The sequence below is a fragment of the Microtus oregoni genome, unplaced genomic scaffold (genome assembly GCF_018167655.1).
Source record: "Microtus oregoni isolate MIOR12 unplaced genomic scaffold, Mior012 000099F_ref0000060, whole genome shotgun sequence".
In the NCBI taxonomy this organism is placed as follows: Eukaryota; Metazoa; Chordata; class Mammalia; order Rodentia; family Cricetidae; genus Microtus; species Microtus oregoni.
In genome coordinates this window covers 154,992-178,802 of record NW_024544712.1, presented here as the reverse complement: position 1 = coordinate 178,802, position 23,811 = coordinate 154,992, and the positions used below count along the sequence as shown (strand labels likewise).

The 23,811-nt window shown below is 45.2% G+C and overlaps 1 protein-coding gene across 1 annotated transcript; it reads left to right on the top strand.

The window, feature by feature from the left end:
• The first annotated feature begins 17,362 nt into the window (after window positions 1-17,362).
• Window positions 17,363-23,785, top strand: LOC121443081 (pre-rRNA-processing protein TSR2 homolog). Its single transcript, XM_041644765.1, has 5 exons — window positions 17,363-17,446; window positions 17,620-17,710; window positions 21,803-21,894; window positions 22,719-22,895; window positions 23,088-23,785. Exons 1-5 carry the CDS (start codon window positions 17,363-17,365, stop codon window positions 23,220-23,222), a joined length of 579 nt encoding a protein of 192 aa, XP_041500699.1. The 3' UTR covers window positions 23,223-23,785.
• Window positions 23,786-23,811: the final 26 nt, after the last annotated feature.

Genomic DNA, 23,811 nt, shown 5'->3' with positions numbered 1-23,811 from the left:
AAGGCTAGCCTGGTCTACAAGAGCTAGTTCCAAGACAACTAGGGATGTTAAACAGAGAAACTCTGTCTCGAGAAACGAAAAAAAAAATTACTTTGGAATCTTATTATCCCATAGTTTCTGAGTCAGTGAGGCTTGAGAGCCTTTCAGCCTACTAAAGCTCCAGGTGATCCTAATGCTGCTGGTCCATGGATCATCACTTGAGTAAATTGGGAGTGAACAATAGCTAGTGTGCCTTCATCTAACCACAGCAACCCAAAAACCACATTCTTCAGGCTTCCCTTTCATTGTGTAACCTTTGTGTGTGGTGTGTGTGTGTGTGTGTGTGTGTGTGTGTGTGCGTGCATGCATGCTCATGCATACGTGTATGTCTGTCTTCTAAAACATGAAATAGACATGCTTAGTGGCTCTCACCACTACATGGGAGATGGTGGCAAATTGCTGGAAGTTCAAAGTCGGCCTAGTCTAGTATTGCATTTCAGACCAGCCTGAGCTACAGAGTGAGACCCTATCTCAAAAACAAGCACTTGAGCCAGGTGCGGGGGTGTATGCCTTTATTCCCAGGACTTGGGAGACAGAAACTTGTCTCGAAAAACCAAACCAACACTTGATAGCACATTCCTCCCAATGGTTGGTAGAAGAAGAACAATCAGGAACTAAAGGTTTTCCTTGACTACCCAACAGGTTTGAGATAAGCCTGGGCTACATAAGACCACACCAATTATTGTTGTTCAAGTTCCTGGAAGGCCATGTTCAAAACATTCAAAATTCAGTAGTTTACCAAAGTCTTTAGGGAGATGTATTTAAGTGGTGATCAGAGTTTTTTTTTTTAACCCAAACTTTTTCCTTCCTTCCTTTTTTTTTTTGAGATAGGGTTTCTCTGTATAATAGTCCTGGCTGTCCTGGAACTTGCTTTGTAGATCAGAGTGGCCTGGAACTCACTGAGATCCACCTGGCTCTGCCTCCCAAGTGCTGGGACTAAAGGCCTGCACCACCACTGCCCAGCTGACACAAATTCTTTTCATAAACTTGATATAACTTCAACTATCAGGCTGTAACAGATTGTTACCAGTGATATAATTTTTTCAGAAAGTTCTTCAGATAAATAAAAATGAAGCAGACTTATCTCTATGAGTATTAATTTTTCTTTTTTTTTCTTTTTTTTCGAGACAGGGTTTCTCTGTAGCTTTGTAGCCTGTCCTGGAACTAGCTCTTTTTTAAAAATAATTTTTAAAGATTTATTTATTTATTATATATACAATGTTCTGCCTGCATATGATCCTGCAGGCCAGAAATTGGCACCAGATCTTATTACAGATGGTTATGAGTCACCATGTGGTTGCTGGGAATTGAACTCAAGACCTCTGAAAGAACAATCAGTGCTCTTAACTGCTGAGCCATCTCTCCAGCCTGGAACTAGCTTTTGTAGACCAGGCTGGCCTCGAACTCACAGCGATCTGCCTGCCTCTGTCTCCCGAGTGCTGGGATTAAAGGTGTGCACCACCAATGCCCAGCTGAATATTAATCTTTGATTAAAGCCCTCACATGAAGTTCTTTGAGGTAGAATATGAGGTCATGAATGTCATGATGGATAAGACCCAACAGTTAGGAATTCCAGGAGCTTTTAAGCCCTAGCTTCTCACACAAAAAGACCCAGTACTGGTCAACCACATGCCTATGGGGCTTAAAGCCCTTGGGCCCCCAACCCCACATGACAACATAGGGGTATGGCTTGTGCTCACCTGGATCTTGTGCCTCTGGATCTTGTAGGTAACTACCCAAGACCAGTTTGAGCCACAGTCCATGCTGAACCTCTGGGATGCTGGAGTTCATTCACCAGGATCTTCTCTCTTCTACCTCATGAAAACTGCGCCACTTCCATTTCTCCTAAATCAAATCATAGGCCTGCTTATTAGCACTGTACGTTCCGCCAGTAATCCGTGGTTGAAACTGCAGCCTCTGCTCTTTTCCCTGTTTCTTCACTTGTCTGACTCTCTCCTGACTGCCAGCGGCAGCCTCCCACTGCCTCCTACCAGGGCTGAGCCTGTCTGGGACTGGATCCTTTCTCCGCCTGGAAATGTTCTGTTCTGCTCTCCTGTTCAAAAATCTCTCTCTCATACATCTGTCCTATCCTCACTGTTCCCAGAATCCTGTCTCTGCCATCGCTGCTGCCCAGAGGGTGGGTCTCTCTTTTCCACCCGACTATGTGCTGGCAGCGTATGCTGGGGAATTTTCCTGTCTAGTTCATGTATGAAAAAAATGTGTGAATGGTGTGGCCACTCAGATGTGATTCTGTTTGAAATGTGTGTGTTACGCACCTTGAATGTCTGTTGCACAACTGCTCTAAAAAGCATGTGATTTCTCAGTGCCTTGAAACACATGGACAGGCACCATTTTGGCCAAGGGCAAGTCAGATGACCTCACCACCATCTTTGCTATGGATGACCACATGCCTGCTGCCTGCTGCCTGCTAGCTCTTCCAGCTTGCAGGGACCCAACTCACCTGTCTGTTCCACCTACAGTGTCTGTGTCCACTGCCACCTGCTAGGAATCTGCAACTTGGATTCTCCACTTTCCTTTCTCTCTCTCTTAACTTTATGGTGAACATAAGCTAGCATTAACCCTCTATGTGTATCTCTGTATGCAACTTATGTTGGGGACTGCGGACCACCAGACCCTGAATTTCTCATAAACAACTTGTTTTCTTCTGCTCTGAGCAGCCCGCAGCTGCTCTGAGCACAAGGCCCTGATGGCAGGCTGGTGGGGCTGCAGCTGCAGAGAGTGGGTTCTGATGAGTCTGCAGCTGAAAGATCCTGAGAGCTGGGGCATGGCCAGAGCCCTATATAAGCTGCCCCTGAGCACAGTTAAGTGGGCATTCTTGTCTCAAGAATGACCAGTGTCCCCATGTCTCTGTCTGTGTTTGTATGTTTTAAAATGATCAGCCTAGTTCCTGTAGTGTGTAGTGAGTAGAGAACGGAATGGAACCAGTATAGTTTTATAACTTAAACTGCGTATATTTTAAACTCTGCTCATTGTATCACCTTTCAGAAAAAAAAGCAATAAGTCTCAAATATTTTAAATTAGTATATACTTTTTGTAATGTCTGCACTGTCCCTTTAAGAGACAAGCTACACCTACTCCCTCCTCTGTCCTCTGAGGCAAGCTGATCTTCAGCTTCCAGTCTGAGTCCTTCCCTCTTTCTGTCTCTCTCCCAGGGAGGTAACTGCTGCTGTGGCTCCTCTCTTCCGCCCTCTATTTCTCTCTTTATCTCTCTCTTTTGCCTCACTCTCTGTGCTCTTCTCCCCTTTCCCCTCCATAACCCATTAAATAAATATCCAACCTCACTCTGTATGGTGTGCCTATTCATTTGTCTCTTGCCTGCTGTGTGGCTCCCTGCCTGGGACCAGTCACCTTTGGAGACCTGTGCATGGTCTTCTGGTATGTCCATCCATCTGTCTCTCCTTGTGAGACTGGCTGCCCCATCAAGGTCTCTCACCCACCATGTGGCTCCCTGCCTGGGACCCACTGCCCTTCATGACCCACTCCAGCCACTTGGGGAACTGAGCCATCCCTGCCTGGGACTGGCTGCTCTCAGGACCCACAGCCCACTGCCTGCCACCACTTTGGTGACCTGCCGCATGGTCTTGGGACCTGCTGCATCCACTCAGGGACCTGCAGCATTTTACTTTTACCATAACACTTTTAGTTTTCAAAACAGGGTTTCTCTGTAGCTTTTGAGCCTGTCCTGGAACTAGCTCTTGTAGATCATGCTGGCCTCAAACTCACAGAGATCCACCTGCCTCTCCATAACACTTTTAAGTAATGATAAATATATGGTTAGATCTGTTACAACATACTGTCTAGGTGATTCAACTCTGCTTTAAAATATATTCTATATAATGATAAGATTTAAGGTTATTAAGATCTATTTCAGATGAACAAAAGCTAACATTCTCAAACATAAATCTGATCTGTTAAGTTAAAACCAGTTGTAGTCGGGGGCTGGAGAGATGGCTCAGAGGTTAAGAGCACTGGCTGTTCTTCTAGAAACCTGAGTTCAATTCCCAGCAACCACATGGTGGCTCACAACCATCTGTAATGAGATCTAGTGCCCTCTCCTGGCGTGCAGAAGACTATATACTAAACTATATACAGAACACTATATACTAAATAAATAAATAAACCTTAAAACAAACAAAAAACAGTTGTAGTCAACCTCTCAATTTGGATCCAACTCTCCAGCTAGATACTATACTGTAGCCATAACTAATATACCCAATAGATAGCCCTCAAGTGCTCAGAGATCTGAAGAATATGACATTTAAATGTTTAACAATTAAAAGGCTTTTCGTAACAGAGAGACAGGTTGGCTTCTGACAGCAACCCCATTTCCTCCAAAGAAGATAAAAGACAGATGAGCTTCAAGTGAAAGCACCAGACACTGAGCAAAGCTGCCTTTCACTCTAGCTGCTGCAATCCTCTTCAGACTGTGGACAACAGGACACTGAGGAACCGACTGCCTGGTTGTTCGGGGTAGGCTGCTATTCCTACATACCCCAAACCACAGGATCTTCTAAAACCTGTCAGGCTCCACACTGCCAGCCCTGAAGCCCCTACCCTCAATGGCCATGGAAGACCCTGGGAAATGGCTGTCTAGGTAGCCAATGAAGTCTGTCATTTTTGTTTGGTTTTTGTTTTTGTTTTTCAAGACACAGTTTCTCTGTAGCTTTGGATCCTGTCCTGGAACTAGCTCTTGTAGACCAGGCTGGCCTCGAATTCACAGAGATCCTCCTGCCTCTGCCTCCTGAGTGCTGGGATTAAACTTGTGCACCACTACTGCCCGGCTTAAGCCATTTTTAAATCAATAACTCAAGTAAAATTTATTCTTCTCAAGATCTCTGATATTGTTTGACAACTGGTAGCTCTCCTAACTGACTTCTCAGTTCTCTGTGTAAAATTCAAAAATCACAGGCCTCACTCTCCTACCTCGTTACCAGACTGAAAAAAGAGATAAACTCATGAAACAGATTTCTCCTGCGTGTTAAGGTAATGTCATGATGATGGGGAAAAAACATGTTCTTTAAGGTTTATTTATGTAAAGACACGAGAGCTTAAGATGTGAGGGTCTAAGAATGTTTTAGGGTCTAAGGAGGTGTTTTAAGGTGTACAAATGCAAGTTAATATGTGTGCCTGCGCATTATAAAGGTCTGAGGATAAAAACGTTTCTGAGTATAGGAAAGTGTATTAAGGTGTTGAAATGCAAGTTATCAGATTTCTCTCTCATTCTGCTGCTGTTCATAGTCTTAACATTAATCAATAAAATTCTGATAAGGTATTAATCTAGCTCTGGCAGAGTACTGCCACTACTATACTGCAAGATCAAGATTTTAAGTTCTTTGTTCGTTTTCTAACTATAGACCTAAAAGATAGTTCTCATTGTGCGAAAATTATCTGTCACCGTCATTTCTGACATGAGTACACTGTCGTTCCTACAGAACAAATTTCAGTACAAAAACTGTCTAAAACTTAAGTTTTCACAAACTCAAAAAATTCTTTTAAGTTCCAGAGAGCTGACTTGGACAGGTTAGATAGATGCATCTCTCCCTCAATTACCAGCCCCTAAGCAGCCCCAGTCTTCCCAGCTTTCCCTGGTCCTGACACCCTCCCCTTCTGTAGGCCCATATTTCTATATGATATGGCAGCCAGGCTCTCAAGCCATAGTTCGCACCTGAGGTCGCCTTCCAGACAGGCTGTCGCTACACTAACAAAGGGTCAGGATGTTGTTCTGCTCCTTCGTAATTTGGAGGACACCTGGGTGGGAGACGCTAATTTAGGCCTACGTGACAGAGCTGGCATATAGAGCAGGAAGATAGGGAGACGTGACAAAATGGGCATAGAAAGGTGTGGACGTGACCAGAGTCATTCTCCCAGTTACCTAGGAAACAGAATGCTAATGAACCTCCCCCTCAGTTTATGTTTTGGTATAAAGGTTGTTTAAAGCATAAACAAGAGGAATTTTTCAGGATGTGAATTTAGGATTTCATGAGGGATCACTGAGAATCTCCCTCTCAATAAAGTCATGTGAGTTGTGTCTTTATTCCCCCGCCTCCAGGCTGGTAGAGAGAGGTAGTTTATGTTGGGGCTGGGTTTGGACCCTGACAGCCCTCAAACACCAAGACCCAAAGAAAAAGGTTTTTTCCCCTAAACTTAACTTTGTCCTCTGCTCTGCCAGCACTTTGCTGGGTCCAAGAGACACTGGATAGTTCTACAGAGCCTGGACAGCAGTGAAGAAACCAGCTACCCCAAGATGTGACAACACCCCAGCTGTCTCAGGGTCCCCCCACTCCAAATCAGCAGTAAGCAGTCTCGAGACCTTGATATCCTCATTCCCCCCCCCTTAACCTGCCATGCCTAACTCCTCACCTTTTTAGTAAGAAGTGAGGAATGTTAGTATCCAGGCACACCCTGGCACAGTGCATTTTGAGCAGATGGTGTCCTGTCTCTTTAAGAGACAAACTCCACCCACTCCTAACTGCTCTCTTCCCACCTAGGCAAGAGGGTAGGCCTCTTTCCTTCTCTCCCCCTCCTTCCTTCTCTTTCTGTCTCCCCTCTCTCTGTCTCTGTCTCTGTATCTCTCCCTTTCCTCCTTCCCCCTACCCTCCCAATACCCTCTTCTCAAATAAGACTCCATATTCAATCTCCATCTGCATGGCCTATTCTGTTACCTGTCATGGTCCCCCACCCACTGTGGAACTTGCCAGGGTCACTTGCTTGGAATCTTAGACAAATTTCTAAGTGGGGAGGAATCTAGTACCTGTGTGTCTTCACTGTTCTTAGGCTGGCCAACATTTTATTCACATGCCTCTGTCTCCAAGCGCCATATATTTCCGGATAGCAAATAGTAGAAGAAATTATGTTTGTGTCAAATGTTAGTTTACAATAGACCTATTATCCCATCGTAACCTGATAGAGCCCACCTATAAATTAAAAAATAACTTGAATTACTGATACTTTCTTTATTAGAATTTGGAATACTAATCTGGGAAAAATACCCCCTTGAAAATCATCTTGTCAAGACTGGCAGAAGCCTAGCCCAGCCTCACGTCTCTACTGATACTATGCCCTTTAATCAGAATAAATTCTTTGGGTAATCCTCACAGAAACCCTGTGATATTTGTGTGGATGTCTCCTGCCTGTTCACTAAGGAAACTGGGGCTCATAGAGAGGGAGATGTTGCTCCCCGGAAGTTGTTTAGCTGGGAGATAGCAGGGATTGACCTTAAGGTGGTCATTTATATGATGCATGCTCTTAGCACTGTGGATAGCTCTACAGTTTACACATGGTATAAGGATGCCCAACCAGAGGCTAAGTGTGCTCTGTGAAGAGCCTATGATACACTCAAAAGAAGACTGCTCTGCTTTTTGAGACTGTGTCTCAGTAAGTAGCTCAGGCTGCTCTCAAATACAGTACAGTAGGAGCTCCAGGGTCCTCATATCATTAACTCTTTTTTTTTTGGTTTTTTGAGACAGGGTTTCTCTGTGGCTTTGGAGCCTGTCCTGGAACTAGCTCTTGTAGACCAGGCTGGCCTCGAACTCACAGAGATCTGCCTGCCTCTGCCTCCCGAGTGCTGGGATTAAAGGCATGCGCCACTATCGCCCAGCTCTATCATAAACTCTTGTAGAGAAAAGAACTCTGATGAATCAGGACCGTACCCTTTCCCCAGCAGTTTTCTTGGGCCCATGTGTACTTTCTTCTGGGTTCAGTTTGGGACTTAATCTGGAAAAACATGAACTCTATGGAGCTGTACCTTAGGATCTGTTTGAGGACTCCAGTTGAGAGTTCCCAGGGCTCTCCAGGATGCTTAAGACTTAGCTATAGATGCCCCATATATATTATCCTGTACTGTTAGGCTCAGCTTCTTCATAAGCAAATTTATCTTCTGGCCGAGTCAAGCTCTGGTTGCCATGGTGACGTCTAAATCCTTGTTCTCAGCAAAATGAACCATCTCCTCAAATTCCAGTCCAAGCATACCAGTCTCCAATCATTTCCTCGTCCTATAGCTGACCTACCTGTTCTATAGATAATTTTTTTTCTTGTTTAAGTCACATTAGCATTAAGTCAGTCATATGACCCTCCTGGAGAGTCTCACATGACCCTCCCGGGGAGAGTCATATGAAAGACAGCTCCCAGGATTTGAGGGTGTTATCTCTACACCTACAATTACGTGAGCTTGGAAGAAGAACCACGTGCCATACAAAATTGTAGCCTGAAGCCGGGCGGTGGTGGTGCATGCTTTTAATCCCAGCACTCAGGAGGCAGAGGCAGGTGGGTCATTGTGAGTTTGAGGACAGCCTGGTCTATAGAGTGAATTCCAGGACGGCTAGGGCTATTACACAGAGAAGCCCTGTCTCAAAACAAAATAAACTGGCTGTAGCCTGTAAAATCCTGCACAGACCACCTAGCTAACTGTACCTAAACTTGGTGATGGTGCTCAGGTAGGATCTCACTGCATAGACCAGGCTGGCCTAAAACTCAGGGTTCTCCTGCCTCTGCTTCCTGAGCACTGGGGTTGCAGGGGTAAGGCCTCCTGCTGAACTTCATTTATTTATTGGTGCTGACTATTTTTGATGGCTCATATGATTGTCAACTTGACAAGATCTAGAACCTCCTAGGGAGAAAAACCACTCTGGGTGTGTCTGTGAGTGGGTTTCTAGACTCGGTTAGTTCAAGTAGGAAGACCCCATTTCATTGGGCTAGGGTCCCTGACTGAAAAGGAGAAACAAGGAGGTACCAGTTTTCATCTGTCTGCCTCCTGGGTGTGGATGACCAGCCATCTGCATCTCCCACCCTTGCCACCATACCTTGCCTGCCATCACGGATTATACCTTTGAAATGTGAGCCAAAACAAAGCGGTACTTCTTGAAGCTGCTTTGCTCAGGCATTTTGTCATAGCAATGAAAACAGTAACTGATACCAAGATGGGGAGCCATTGTCATGAGAAACCCGGTTAGGCTTATTAAATTGGCTTTTTCTTTTTCTTTCTTTCCTTCCTTCCTTCCTTCCTTTCTTTCTTTCTTTTTTTTTTTTGAGACAGGGTTTCTCAGTAGCTATGAAGCTAGGCTAATCCTGGAACTCCCTCTGTAGACCAGGCTGGTCTTGAACTCACAGAAATCCGCCTGCCTCCGCCTCCCGAGTGCTGGGATTTAAGGCGTGTGCCCCCACTGCCCGGCTTTGCTTGTTAGATTGTCGTCAGCTTGATACAAACTAAAGTCAGCTGGGAAGAGCGATCATAAGGTGGAGAAAACACCTCTATCAGATCGTCTCATAGGCAACTTGGATTTTCTTGATTAGTTTTTGATGTGGAGGTTCCGGCCCACTGTGGGCCATGCAGCCCCTTTGCTAATGGTCATGAGAACTATAAGAAATGAGCTTGAGCAACAATGGAAAGCAAGCCAGAAACCACTGTTCCTGTTTGCCTTCTGCTTCAATGTCTGCCTTCAGGTTCTTTTTTTTTTAAATTTCTATGAATAGCTTTATTATCAATTTACCAACAAGAAAGCTGAATAACATTTGACAAAAAGAGCAAGGTGGTGCATGAAATGCACTTAAGGGAATATACACAAAAGTAAAACTGAATGTTACACCAAAAAATTACATAGGAATAGAAAAAAGAAACTGGAACAACCAAGTTACAATACCTGTGGTGGAGCCCGGCACCTGGGAGGTAAAAGCTACAAGTCCCAGGCCAGAAACAAAACATCCACAATATAAAATAAGAACCCCCAAAATGGGCGTGCGAGAAGTGAGGGATTATGAGGCTGTCATCGCTGTCATCCCCAGACAGCAGAGTCTCAGAGATCCTCCGAAGTGTCATCTGCGCTTTGGTACCCAAAAGAGAGTTTGAGCTTCTTCAAGGCTTCCAAAGTTTCGGGGAGCCTAGGGTTGGTGTTTTGGGAAGACTCCTCGGGGCTCTGAGTAGTTGGCCAGGATGGAAGGTGGTATTTGCCAGGTATTACTTTGTATGGAAGGAACACGAGTCGGCTGCGAGGTGTCACTATGCCAGGCAGCACTCTGCACCAAATGCTGCTCCTCTCTGGCCCTGGCGCTCTGTCACGTGACTTGTATACACTGTGCCTCAGCTGGGGACGACTGCTTGAGCTTCATCGCGTTCCTCTGAAAATTCAACCAAAGCTTAATGTCTCTTCTTGTCAGTTTGAGTCTGTCAGCCAGGGCCTGGCAAGTCTGCATGTTTGCATCTGGGTTCACTTCCAAGTGTCTTTTTTGCACTTGGTGCTGCTCACAGGTGAAGGTGGGGTGGGAGTGAGGTAGGGGGTTGATCCCAGCAGGCTGACCACCTCTCAACATCCAAACGTCCTTTTGAGGGTCCAGAATCAAACAGCGTCAGCGTCTCCTCCTTTGGAGTTACTTCCATCTTGGCTGCCGTTCACTTTACCTGAGTTCCTCAGTTTTGCCTTCAGGTTTCTTGCCTTCAGTTCCTGCCTTGTCTTCCCTTCAAGATGGACTGTGACATAGAAGTGTAAGCCGAATAAATCCTTTCTTTCTCGAGTTGCTTTTGGTCATGGTCTTCATCACAGCAATAGAAACAAACTAGGATGCCAGGCGGTGGTGGCGCACACCTTTAATCCCAGCAGGGATCCTCGAGGCAGGCAGATCTCTGTGAGTTCGAGGCCAGCCTGGTCTACAAGAGCTAGCTCCAGGACAGGCGCCAAAGCTACAGAGAAACCCTGTCTCGAAAAACAAAAAACAAAAACAAACAACAACAACAACAACAACAACAAAAAAACCCAAGACACTGACTATATATTTCTTAGATATTTGAAGCTGCTTTGTGAATGAAATAGGAAAATGTTTGGGGTTGGGGAATAAAAAAGCCCGAGAATGCTATAAGTAGAGCTTTATGGGACGTTGTTTTTTGTTTCAGTTCTTTGAGACAGGGTTTCTTTCTGTAACCCTGGGTGTCCTGGAACTCACTATGACGACCACGTTGGCTTCAAAGTCAGAGAGAATCACCTGCTTCTGCCTCGAACGGGGTATTCTTATGGAAGTTTGAAGGCAAGAATACTAAGAGAAACCAGACAGTACCCATCCAGCTCCTGCTGTTTCAGAAGGAATAAGATCTCTACGGTGGAAGGGGGCTGGAGAGATGGCTCAGATATTAAGAGCACTGGTTGCTACGCCAAAGGTTACAATAGCGATATCTGGCGCCCTCTTCTGGCCTGCAGGTATGCATGCAGGCAGAACATTGTATACATAATAAATAAATCTTAAAAAAAAAAACAAACCAAAAAACCCTCTACCAGGAACCAGGCTAGAGATCAAAGAACCTGGTTTTGTCCTACATGTGTCCTGAAAACTGGAGTGAAGCTGGATTCAGGTGTTTAGTGCAGGAGATTTGGATGGGGGTATGTGGGCAGTGTCATTGTCACTGCTTCTCCAGGCAGCAGCTGGAGCAGAGAGGGCAAGGAGATTTGGGTGTTGAAAAGACAAAGTTTAAAGGTGCAGACAGATGAATCCTGAGAAAGCACCTTGTAACTGCTAAGGAGATCAGCAAATGGTCAACCCTGAAAATATGCGTAAGTAACATTTTATGGACCAAACAAGTTATAGTTAGGAATATATGTGTGTGTATATACAAACATCGATGCATGCAATCATAATTAGTGGAAAGAGAGGCCATGAATTTGAAGATGAGCAGCGAAAGTTTGGCAAGAGAAAAGGGAGGGGAGAAATGTAACTATACTATAATCTCAAAAGTAAGAACTTAAATTTAAAACAAAAGAAAAAACCGAAGGAAAAAAAATGAAAATCTAAGAGAGATGGAGACAGACAGAGAGGTTAGTGCCACTGCCAGAATCGCCTGGGGCTGGAGAAATGAGTCAGTGCCTAAGCGCCTATATTGCTCTTGTGAAGGATGGGATCTCAGGTCTCAGCACCCATGTCAGGTGACTCACAGCCACTTGTAACTCCAGCCGCCAGGGATCTGACACACCTTCTGTGCTCCACAGGCACCTGCATTCATTTGTCTGCACGCACACACGCGCACACAGGCACACACACACGTGGGGGAGGAGGAGGGAGAGAAAGAGAGCTAGTTTAAAAGGGAAGGACGCTGTGCTTTGGGATAAGAAGAAAGATGCCCTGAAGCTCCATCTTCGGAAACTCTTGTGCAATTTTCCCCAATATCCCATGAACTGATTGAACTCTGCAATAGTTCTGTTATTGTCTTTAGTTCCTACCAAGTTTTCAGCTCGCTGACTACTATGTGGATCTGATTCAATGCTTCTTCTCCATGGCCCCATGACTCTTGGTCTGAATTTCTGAAGAGTGTGGTTCACAGAAGGCCTTGGGCTGTCAAGCTGCCGACACAGCAGGAATCCTTTTGAAATGGCCACTTGTCCTGTTTCTCTCCGTCAGTTGTCTCTCCTTAATATTTCCTTCTCCTCTTTCCTCTCCCAAAGAACACAGACCGGCATGGTTTGCAGGATGTCTGCAGCTCAGCCCCCTGAGAGATGGGGTCACTACTACATTGTTGAACAGTGTGTGGTTAGCTGTCTCTCTCCAGTCTACCTTCAGACAAACATTCCCATCTCTTGTTCCCTTTGCCCCCAACAGTTCTCCTTTCTACATTCCTCTCTACTTCTGTCGACTCAATACTAATCACTTGTTATATTGGCTTCTTTTTATGCTTTCTTCTGACTCTTACCCACAATAACCAATATGTGAGTTCACATAGTACCACCAAATCCCTTCTGATCACAGTCTCCTCTCTCCCAGCTCTACTCAGATACTCTTTCTCCTCATCCACCATACTCCTCTTCCTTCCTTTCTCTGTTTAGAAAACAAACATACAAACGAAACACAATTAGAAAACAAACAAAAAACAAAGAAAAAAACACAAGAAACACATACACACACCCCCAACAAAAACGAAACTCATAAAACACAAAATCAGAAACCATCACATACAAAAGGCCAGGAAGACCAAAAATGCCCAAACAAAGCGATATGAGAAGAAAAGACTACATTCTGTTGAATTCATTGTTGTTGTTGTTGTTCTTGGCTATCTACTGCTGGGTGTGGAGCCTGTCCTTAAGTGTGTTTTGTATACCCATTCCTTTCTGAGCAAGTGTCAATTGGAGATTCCTTCTGGACTAGGAATGGGGGCTTGTGTCTATTTCCCCTCTAAACACTGGAGCCCCATCAGGCTTAGACTCCCACAGGCTCTGTGTATGCTGCCCACTTTCTGTGCGTTCCCACGTGCATTGGTCCTGCTGTGTCTTGAAGGTCTTGTCTCCTTGATGTCTTCCATCTCTTCTGGCTCTTATAATCTTTTTGCCTACTCTTCTGCGGCGTTCTGATGAGGACATCCCATTTAAGACTGAGCATTCCAAGGTAGGCATTGTAGCACAGGCTTTTAATCCCAGCACTCAGGAGGCAGAGGCAGGTGAGTTCAAGGCCAGCCTGGTCTACAAAGTGAGTTCCAAGACAGCCAGACTGTTACACAGAGAAGACCTATTTGGAAAAGACTGAGTGTACAAAACTCTCCCACTCTTTTTTTTTTAATTTATGGCTTATTTAACTTTATTTTATATGCATTGGTGTGAAGGTGTCAGATCCCCTGCAACTGGATCTTCAGACAGTTGTGAGCTGCCATGTGGGTGCTGGGAATTGAACCCGGATCCTCTGGGAGAGCAGTCAGTACTCTTAAGCACTGAGCCATCTCTCCAGCCCCAACTCTCCCACTCTTTACACAGTGATTGTCCAGACAGGAATCTCTGTCTTCTCTGATGAGTGAGACACTGATCTATGGGGATAGCCCAATGTCATTCAGGGTCATTTTATTGTTGTGTTCAGCAGAACAAACCCTTCCTTTCCTAAGTGTTCCTCCCTCTAAATGCTTGTAGTTGAATAAGCGCTAACTTTGCTTACCATATATCATAATGGCCGTGTCATAAAATCAGATAGCACTGGATGCTCATATCATAATGCTGGACCATCCTGAAGCTCTTTCCCGCAGTGTAGTCAAGGCTTTACCTGACAGGGAGGGAACTGGGGCTGCTGGGAGTGGTGCTGGCCCATATGTTTTTCAAATATTTACAGCTTGAACTTTCTCGTCTCAAGCTAAAAGTTTGTCCCCTAAGTACTTCAGTTGTATCACATAAATTTTGGTATGCTAGGTTTTTAAAATTCATTTTAGTGTGTTCTCCAATTTCTCTTTGATTTTTTTCTTTGATTTTTATTTCCACAAAATGCAGTGCATAAGTTTACACAAATTTGTGGATTTCACAAGTTTCTTTCTCTTACTAATTTCATTTTGCTTCATATTCTTTCAGTTTTTTCTTTTGTGGTCTAGGGATAAAAGTCTAGGACCTCAGCATGGTCAGCCCTTAGTCCTCTAAAACCTACTGGGCTCTGCCGTCTGGACTATGATATTGGTGTGTCTTGGAGAATGTTCTTGTGAACTTCAGGAAAATGTATTCTGTGCTAGGTGTGGCAGTGCATGGCTAGTGCTGGGACTTAGGAGGATGGGGTTAGGAGGGCCAGAATGCAATATCAGTCATGGTTACACAGTGTAAACTGAAGTTCCTTGAGAAAAGAAAAGCTACGTCTGTGCCGGGCAGTGGCGCACGTCTTTAATCCCAGCACTCAGGAGGCAGAGGCAGGCAGATCTCTGTGAGTTTGAGGCCAGCCTGGTCTACAAGAGCTAGTTCCAGGACAGGTCCAAAGCTACAGAGAAACCCTGTCTTGAAGAGAGAGAGACAGAGAGAGAGATAGAGATAGATAGATAGATAGATAGATAGAGAGAGAGCGCCACTTGGTGAAAGGAGAGAACACACACACATAAATAAAAAAATATGTTTGTGTGTGTAGTATGCTGTTAAAATGTGCATTCCGGTTCTCCGACTGGGAGCAGCTCTCTTACCTCAGCTCTCCTCTTCTGAAAGCACGCCTGCTCCAAGTTCATTCCCACCAGCTCCCTGGTGAGGTTCGCCTCTTAGCTACTGTGCCCACTGCTGCCTTCAGTGGCACTGAACTGACCAGACCCTGTGACGAATGAGAACCTTGGCAGCTTGGCGGTCCCACATCCCTTGACCTCATTTGTCTGTAGCTGAAGCTTCCAAACCAAAGCTCTTTCAAAGGACTTCCATACAGCAGCCAAGTCCCATGGGGGCTGGAACACCCACAGCTCGGTGGGTGGCTGGCTCTGGGGCTGGCATCGGGTCTGTGTTTGCGAGCTTTCTCCCTGCTTATCCTGGGAACCCTTTTCTGAAACAACAGCTTTTGGTTGCGTTTGTTTTCTCTGTCACTTAAAGAAGTAAAAAGTAGGAAACATCTCAAGCTCAACAGGTAACAGCTGGGAAATTCTCAAACACAGCAGGCCAAAGCAGCCCGGTGAAGAAACAAAAGCTTTCTTTCAGGGTGAGGAAGGACAGCATACAGCAAGCACACAGAGCGAAACAGACGGGGAAAGCAAAGGTCCGCTTCTCCTTGTCGGCTTTTGGTTGTTGCTTATGTCTTCCTCCTCTAATTTAGGGTTGGTCAGTTTGAAGACAGGATGGCTGATTGGCCCACAACTATTGTGTAACATGTCCTGATGTGGCCTTGACTTTGTTGAGCTGGTCAGTCAGCAGGGACCCTACTGGCAGGAGAAGAAGCCTACAAGGCCTTTAAGTCAGAAAGCTTTTATCTCTGGTTAGCAGGGTGAGAAGGAAGACACTCATGCTAGAAGGTGGAGAAGCAAACTTCTGTCCTGGAAGTTCACCATCATTTTCATCTTGTCATGGCATCTCTACCTATCTGTCTGCCTGTCCGGAAGTCTTAGTCCCTCAGTTCTCTGAGTCTGGATTTTGCCCTCTCAGAAGTGATGGCGCCCTTTTGCTGTTTGGTGCCCTTTCTCATTCTCTTTGCCTTGCAAAGCAAAAGTAGCCATATCTTCTTCTACTTGCCCGAGTTCGACCTTTCATGTCTCCTCTGTCCTGTGTGTGCTGAAGAACCAGCCTGCCTCCATCTTGGCCTTGAAAGCCATCTTATAGTAAAGACAAACTAGGCCCATTCCTGTTTATGATTAAATCTGTTTCTCAAGGATTAGGCTATGCCCCACCTGTAACCTTAACTACAAATGTAGTCTGTACTGCCCATTCCAGGAAGCAGCAACCATGTCTTTGTTTCCAAGTTATTTATAAGCAACCCTACCTTTGTTTCAAAAGGTTGTTATGATCACCTGTTCTTCTGATTACTTTATGCCAAACCTGCAATCACGTATGTTTCAGGAGGTTGTTATGACTAACTTGTTATGCTTCTGTTCTGCTCCTGTGACCCCACCTATCTTCTCCATTTGCAAACCCCTAGCCCTGAACCAAAAATCCTTGTCTGCCTCACATGCAATGCTCCCAAATCTCACCTTAGGGGAGGCAGCCCGTGCTCATGAATAAAAAGCATGTTTTAATTAATTGCTTGTTTTAGTTAAATTGCCCATGCTGATTTGGGGGTCAGTGGTTTTTCTCCTCCCATCTTTGGGATTAACAGTTCCTTTACCTGTACCTTCTCAGGAAGTCTGGGGAAAGTAGTTGTTTCGGGGTTTGAGAGAGAAGACAAATATTGTATTAACAAGACAAAAATATATTCGACTGCTATTGGTGGCAATGTTCTATACAAGTGTTAAAATGCTGTTTGAAAATGTAGTTTTTTTTTTTTGGTTTTTTCAAGACAGGGTTTCTCTGTGGTTTTGGAGCCTGTCCTGGAACTAGCTCTTGTAGACCAGGCTGGTCTCGAACTCACAGAGATCCGCCTGCCTCTGCCTCCCGAGTGCTGGGATTAAAGGCGTGCGCCACCACCGCCCGGCTTGGAAATGTAGTTTTAATTTTTAAAAATTACATTTATTTATTGCATGTGAATGCACATACCTGTTCATGCCATGACGCATGTGGAGGGGACAGGGAAAACTGCAGGAGTCGGTTCTCGAGTTCCATCACGTGGACCTTAGGGACCAAACTCAGGTCAAGCATGGTGGCAATTGATTTTATTCATTGAACCTCTAAAGGGCCCTCAACTGTAGATCCTCTCTTTCCTCTCCCTTTCCTCCTCCCTTCAGTTCTCCCTATTTCTCTCTCCCTCTTTTTTTCGGCTATGCTCCCTAAGTCCTCGGCTCCAGGTTCAAATTTAATTATCAGGATTTACTGCGGTAAGTGACGTCATCTATCACTAACAGAATTTTCGACTGTTCTGGTCTTGCTGCCAGGTCAGCAGAAAACGAATCTGCGTTCCCAGAATTGGTTTTTGGCTCGTTCTGCCTGGCGACGTCTGCCGAGTAATTGGGCTGCCTGGGACCCACGTGACCCAAACGATGATGGCGGGCGCGGCAGAAGACTTGCGAGAGCTCTTCGTAGCTGCTGTTCGAGCGGCTCTAGATGCTTGGCCTGCTTTGCAGGTGAGTGGGGCCACAGCGGGGGGTCACGATCAGGGCTGCGGCAGAACAGGAGCTGGCCGGGCGAGGCGCCAGAGCCTCGGCTGGGCGGCGTAGGCGGCAGCCTCCCAGGCCAGGGCAGACCACGCCACTCCGGTTTCCATGCCGTCACGGTTGGCTTGGGCCTGTGTTCACAGATCGCTGTGGAGAATGGCTTCGGGGGCGTGCACAGCCAGGAGAAGGCCGAGTGGCTGGGGGGTGCAATGGAGGATTACTTCATCGCCAATGGTGAGTGAGTGAGACGTTGCTGTCTGTCTGTCTGTCTGTCGGGGTTTGGAGCGGTGAGGCTTTGTCCTAGAGAGCCCGCGCTTTCTCATGTCGAATGAATGGTGACTTTGGAATCAGAATCGTGCGTTTTGAGAGTGCTTTACAGGCAATGACACTGAATAGTGCTATGTTCCCGGACAACACATTTTACCTTCCAGAAGGTTCCAGAGTTCCTAAAATGGTTATGAAAATATCCGACTGATAGAAATGTGCGATGTTATGTGTCCCACCCCTATTGTGTAACTTAAGATTGCTGATCAGGGGAGGGGAGAGTGGCTCCATGGGCAAAGATCGGCAAGCATAATGATCCGAATTTGATAGATGGGACCGATGGAAAGAGAACTGAGTCACTTAAGATGGCTTCCTCTCCACAAGAAACACCGTCATGAAATTGTGTGAGGCGTGTAGCCCACCGGTAGGGCACTTTCTTAGCATGTGCATGTTTCTGGGCTCTGTCCCTAGCACCACCAAAACTAAAAAGCAGTACCTCTGATAAAATAAAAGGCAGCCAGGCCATGTGGCGCAGTCCTTTAATTTCAGTTCCTCCTGCGGCGAAAGGACCCCAGTTCCATACTAGCCTGATCCACGACCTCGTAATAAAAAATAAACAGTTGGGTATCTAGCTCTATGGAGTGCTTACCCACTACTTCCTTATGAGACTCTAGGTCCAATCCCCCACTACTACGAATGAATGAATAAATGAATGAAAGAAGCAAATACAGTAGTGTTAAATTCACATCCAAAGCTTAGCATGTGGGCCATGTTTGTAATTCCAGCACTAGGCAGACTGAGGTAGGAGAACTGCTCTGAGTTTGAAGTCGGCCTTGGCTACATAACCGGAACTTGTCTTTAAAAGAAGGGGCTGGAGGAATGGCTCGGCCGTTAAAGGCTAGGCTCACAACCAAAAATATAAAAGAAGGGGCTGGAGAGATGCTTAGCTTCCTGCTCTTCCAGAGGACATGAATTAGGTTTCTAGCACCCATGTCTGGTAGCTTACAACCACCTGTAACTCCAGAGAATCCAAAGTCATCTTCATCTGCACACATGTGCATATACACATAATTAACAAGTAAGTAAAACACAACTGGAAAGATGGCTCAGCATTTAAGAGCATTTGTTCTTACAGAGGACCTGAGTTCAGTTCCCAGTACCCACATGGTGACTCATAACTGTAATTCCAGTTCCAGGGGATCTGACACCATCTTGTGTCCTCTGTGGGCACCAGACACATACATAGTGAGTGCACAAGGCATGCATGCAAGAAAAACATCATATATATATATATATATATATATGAAACATATATATATATATATATATGAAATATATATATATATGAAAAAAATTCTCATCCAAAATCTTGGTGTGTCATAAGAATTAAGCATTTAAGCTGGGCAGTGGTGGTGCACGCCTTTAATCCCAGCAGAGACAAAGCAGATCTGTGAGTTCAAGGCCAGCCTGGTCTACAAGAGCTAGTTCTAGGACAGGCTCCAAAGCTACAGAGAAACCCTGTCTCCAAAACAAAAAAGAATTAAACATTTAACACATTTTTAGAATTAAATTTTTACAATCTGGACTTTTAAAGGTCTTAATGGGCACTTCTTGAGTCTCGCAACATTCCAAGTGCCTATACTTGGTAACTCCATATGGCTACTTCTACAGCAAAGATCTACAGCCTTCGTTTTGCCTTAGTGGGGAATAAGAACAAGAGGACCTAGTAGAAGTATTATATGCTGTAGTTTTTATAAAACCCTCCATTAATAGCCTAGTTTTGAGGGAGTGTATCTAGTGGGTGGTTTCAGATAAGCAAGTGGATAGTTAAAAGTACTGGATGGTAAGCGTTGCGATAAGAGGTGCTCAGAATTCACAAGTTATCTGAGCCTGAGGAGAAGCCTCTTTTGTTTGTTTTTTGAGACAGGGTTTCTCTGTGTGGCCCTGGCTGTCCTTGAATTCAGTCTGTAGACCAGGCTGGCAGCCCCGTTTCTTGTGGGTTTTTTTTTTTTGCCTTCGTAAGAGTAGTGATTAGGGGTGGGTATTAATAAAAAGGGGTGAACTAGGTAAGGACATTGTGCACACTCAAAGAAGTTGAGATAGCATTGTTTTCTGAAAGGTCCCCTGTATTGTAGTAAGGGAATGGAAGAGTGGTAGAGCATGCGTGTGCATTTACAAAGACACCCTAACCCTAAAGGATAAGAGATGGGAGGCCTTATGTGCCTTGACTGTAGCCTTTAAACCAGTGTTGGTACAATTCAAGCTATAGACCTGTCCAGTTAGATGTCCAATGCAGAAAGTTTCACCGGTCAAATTATACACGCTTTTTCCAAGCTGATGTTTTTCTTATTGTTGTTAATAGTAGTAGTAGTAATTGAGAAGAGTATCTGCTTTTGTACTCCAGACTGTTTTGGAATTAATGTTCCTCCTGCTTTGTTTTCCTGAGTGCAGAGATTACAAGGTGTGAGCTTGATCCTATCTTTGTTTTTCATGAAATCCTCGTTAAAACTCAGCAAAATTGAGCTGGGGTGTGGCTCAGTTGCTAGAGTACTTGCCAGACATATAAGAGACCCTGGTTTTAATCCCCAGAGCCGCATTAATCAGGCATCGTGGTTCATGCTTATAATAGCATTAAGGAGGTGAAAGGTGGGGGGGATCGCCAATCACCAGGAGTTCTAGGTTAGCCTTGGACTGCATAGTTTGATGCTAGCCTGGGCCTACATGATACCTGTAGCAGAAACAAAACAACCCCTTAGGGCTGGAGAGATGGCTCAGCGGTTAAGAGCATTGCCTGCTCTTCCAAAAGTCCTGAGTTCAATTCCCAGCAACCACATGGTGGCTCACAACCATCTGTAACGAGATCTGGTGCCCTCTTCTGGCCTGCAGGCATATATGCAGACAGAATACTGTATACTAAATAAATAAATGAATGAATGAAAAAAAAGGAAAAAACAACCCCTTAAACTCAGTAGAATATTTATCAAAGGTGAACTTCACAATTGGTAATAAAATTCCTGAGCAGGTTCTAAGGTAAGTAATAGGATGGTGTTTGCTAGCTAGAAAATTCAGAAAGTAGGTAGTGTAGAATATGAGAAGGAAACACTCATGAGAAGGCTGTTTTGGTCTAGAAAAGAAGGTCTAAAATAGGGCAGTGGGAGTGGTCAAGAAAAAGGGTACTTGTCCATAGAGCAGGTTGGGGAAAGAGACAGATTTGTGATGAGTGGCAGGGTAGATTAGGAAACTTTCATTAGAGGAACCTTGGAGGATAAGATGCTGGTGTGGAAGGCAGGATAATAAATGTGGCTTTGGATATGGGGACTTGAGGCACCTGTCTAACATCTGGCTAGATAATTAGCCTGAGGGAAGAGAGACATGAACACAGTGTGGAAGAGTTATATCTGGAAGAGAAAGTTAGTCTTTTTCAGAAAAGACAGAGCATGGGCCCGTAAGATAACAGGCCCAGTGAACAGGGCTTAGCTGGAGTCACGAAGTTTAAAGATGGTTATTACAGTTATGATGATTTCATTTTTAAAAGTAGCACATCCAGGTGAGGGTGTAGTTCTGTGGTTGAGTGTTTGCTCAGCAGGTGCCGGACCCTGAGGTTGAGCCCCAGCACTGAAACAAACAAACAAAACAATCAAGTACCGAGTTTTTTCTTAGCTAGCATCCTTGAGTCTCTGGACTCCTGTATTCATGGAGCCCCAGCTGTGAAGGGTCTCTATACTTCAAATACTTCAACTCTGAAGTGATGCAAATTATTATTAGGGTCTCCTCTCCCTTGAGCCAAGCCAAGCTTGTGTTGGAGGAGTCCTCCTAACAGACCCCTAGGGGGTCCCATTTGCCTCTCTTTAGAACTGAGAAATTGGAGGCTCAAGGCTATTTCAAGGTCACCTAAGGCTGAGGTTGGTTAGGACAGGCAAGGTGAAAAGAGGGTGTTTTAGTGAATAAGGGCTCACCATACCTTTACCTAGGAACCAGGTATAGCAGGCAGGTATGGAAGAATAGAGGGCAGCACTGATGAAGTTGGTCTTTGACTAAAGGGGCCTATCCTTTCCTGTTTAGATGACTTAGAGCTGGAAGAGGTGGAAGATTTCCTTGGGGAGCTGATGACCACTGAGTTTGATACAGTTGTGGAAGATGGGAGCTTGCCCCAGGTGAGCATATGAAGACAGCCGTCAACCCCCTGCCTGCTCGCTCTTCTGTCTGTTTGGGACAAGATTCTTAGTTGTGACCATTCTTTTCTTGAGGCATAGACAAGATTCCCTATTGCATTTTTAAATGTTACCTTTATTTCTCTTTAGATCATTCTCAACCAGGTATTTTCCCCACATGCCACAAGCAGGGCCAGATCAAATTCCATTCCTATTCTGATTAACACTGCTCACCCTGGTGAGATTATCATTCATTTGCATCTTCTCTCCCTTTTTCTTTTTTTGAGACAGTGTTTTACTCTCTAGCTATGTAGCCCAGGCCAACCTCAAATTCATAGCAGTCATCCTGCTTCAGCCTCCCAAGTACTGGGATTATAGGTGTGAAATTCTAGTACCTTCTCTTCCGGGAGGCCCTCACACCTTCACCCAAGCCCTTGATTTGTGGTTGCTCCACTGGACTTCGTTGTTGCTTTATTTTTTGAGACAGGGTTTTACTATGTTGCCCTGGCTGGCCTGGAACTTTCTATGTAGACCAGTCTGGCCTTGACCTCAAAGAACTTGTCTCTGCGCTCTGAGTGCTGGGATTAGACACATACGCCACCACTCTGAGCTGTTTAGTTTGACAGTGTCTACCTCACACTCACAATTTTGCCTCAGAGGCCTCCCCATTACATGCATTCACCACTTTGCCTAGCTGCCTGGATGAACTTCTTAGGGGATTTTTTTTCTGGAAAATTCCAACCCCCTCTCTACTCTGTTGTAAGCAGAGGCTGGTTTTATAGTAGATTATCTGAAAGCTCCAAACTGATTGGATGTTTCCTTGGCAGGTGAGTCAGCAGCTACAGACCATCTTCCACCACTTCCAGAATGGTGATGTAGCTGCTCTGCTGGAGCTGACCTCTGAGATCGACGAAAAGAGGTGCACAGTCACTGCTACCCCAGGACAGACAGCCAGAGAAACTGATGTGGATGAAGATGAAGTAGACAGCGTGGAAGAAATGGAGGTAAAAGAGGTGCCTGTGTGTGGTTGCAAATGTTAAATGCTAAATTTTTGGAAGAGAACTAGATTCCCAGGGAAGTGGCGATAGTTATAGCTACTAGTGGTGTTATTATCAAGAAAGAGAGTTCACATAGACGTGGGAGAGTTGGGAGCAGAGCATGGGTAATTACTTAGTGCTCTCATATTTTCCTTCTAGGTGACAGCTACAAATGATGGGGCCATGATGGATGGGATCTGCCCCCAGCCTCAACCGCCTGAGCCAGACTCCCAGACTATTAAGGAAGAGGATATAGTGGAAGACGGTTGGACCATTGTCCGGAGAAAGAAATGAGTAGGGCAGTAAATGGCTTGGGTATTGTGAGAGAGTTATAGGGGCTGTTTTGGAGGGTTATACACCTCTATCCTGATAACCATATTCCTACCTTGTTCCCCTGTCCTTCCCTCCAGGGGAAGAAAAGCCTTGATTGTGTTGATGGGACCTATTCCAGTCCCTTGAACCTTAAGGTACCATATGAGAGATAAGACCAGATTTCCCAGCATAGTGCCTCGTAGGTGCTGTGAATGTCAAGATGGGTGATGGCTATGGCTGTGGTTGGAGTGGAAGCCAGACTTGTGGACAGTAGGCAGGTACATTTGTGGAAAGGACGAGAATCCACAGTGGGAGGCTGGCTGGATTGGGAATGGTGAGATAAACATGGTTGGAAGAGTAAGTGTGGCACCTCCCCAATATCCCCACCCCAACCTCCCATGGAGCAATTCTTTACCCTGCCCAGAACTCGCATCCTCCTGTGAATGCTCCCACCCTGAATACTTTTGAGTTTGGAGGGCTTGACTAAGTGGTGAACTTGAGAAAGTTGGGCTGTTTTAAGTCCAGGGATGAGGCTTAAGACCTTAATAACATAACACCTTCTTGTTTAATC

What these genes read in the sequence shown, in the direction of transcription:
- LOC121443081 (XM_041644765.1), top strand. Translation starts at nt 17,363, where the DNA reads ATGATGGCGGGCGCGGCAGAAGACTTGCGAGAGCTCTTCGTAGCTGCT. An exon ending in ATGCTTGGCCTGCTTTGCAG is followed by an intron (nt 17,447 to 17,619) that starts GTGAGTGGGGCC and finishes CTGTGTTCACAG; the next exon opens with ATCGCTGTGGAGAATGGCTT. An exon ending in ACAGCGTGGAAGAAATGGAG is followed by an intron (nt 22,896 to 23,087) that starts GTAAAAGAGGTG and finishes TTTTCCTTCTAG; the next exon opens with GTGACAGCTACAAATGATGG.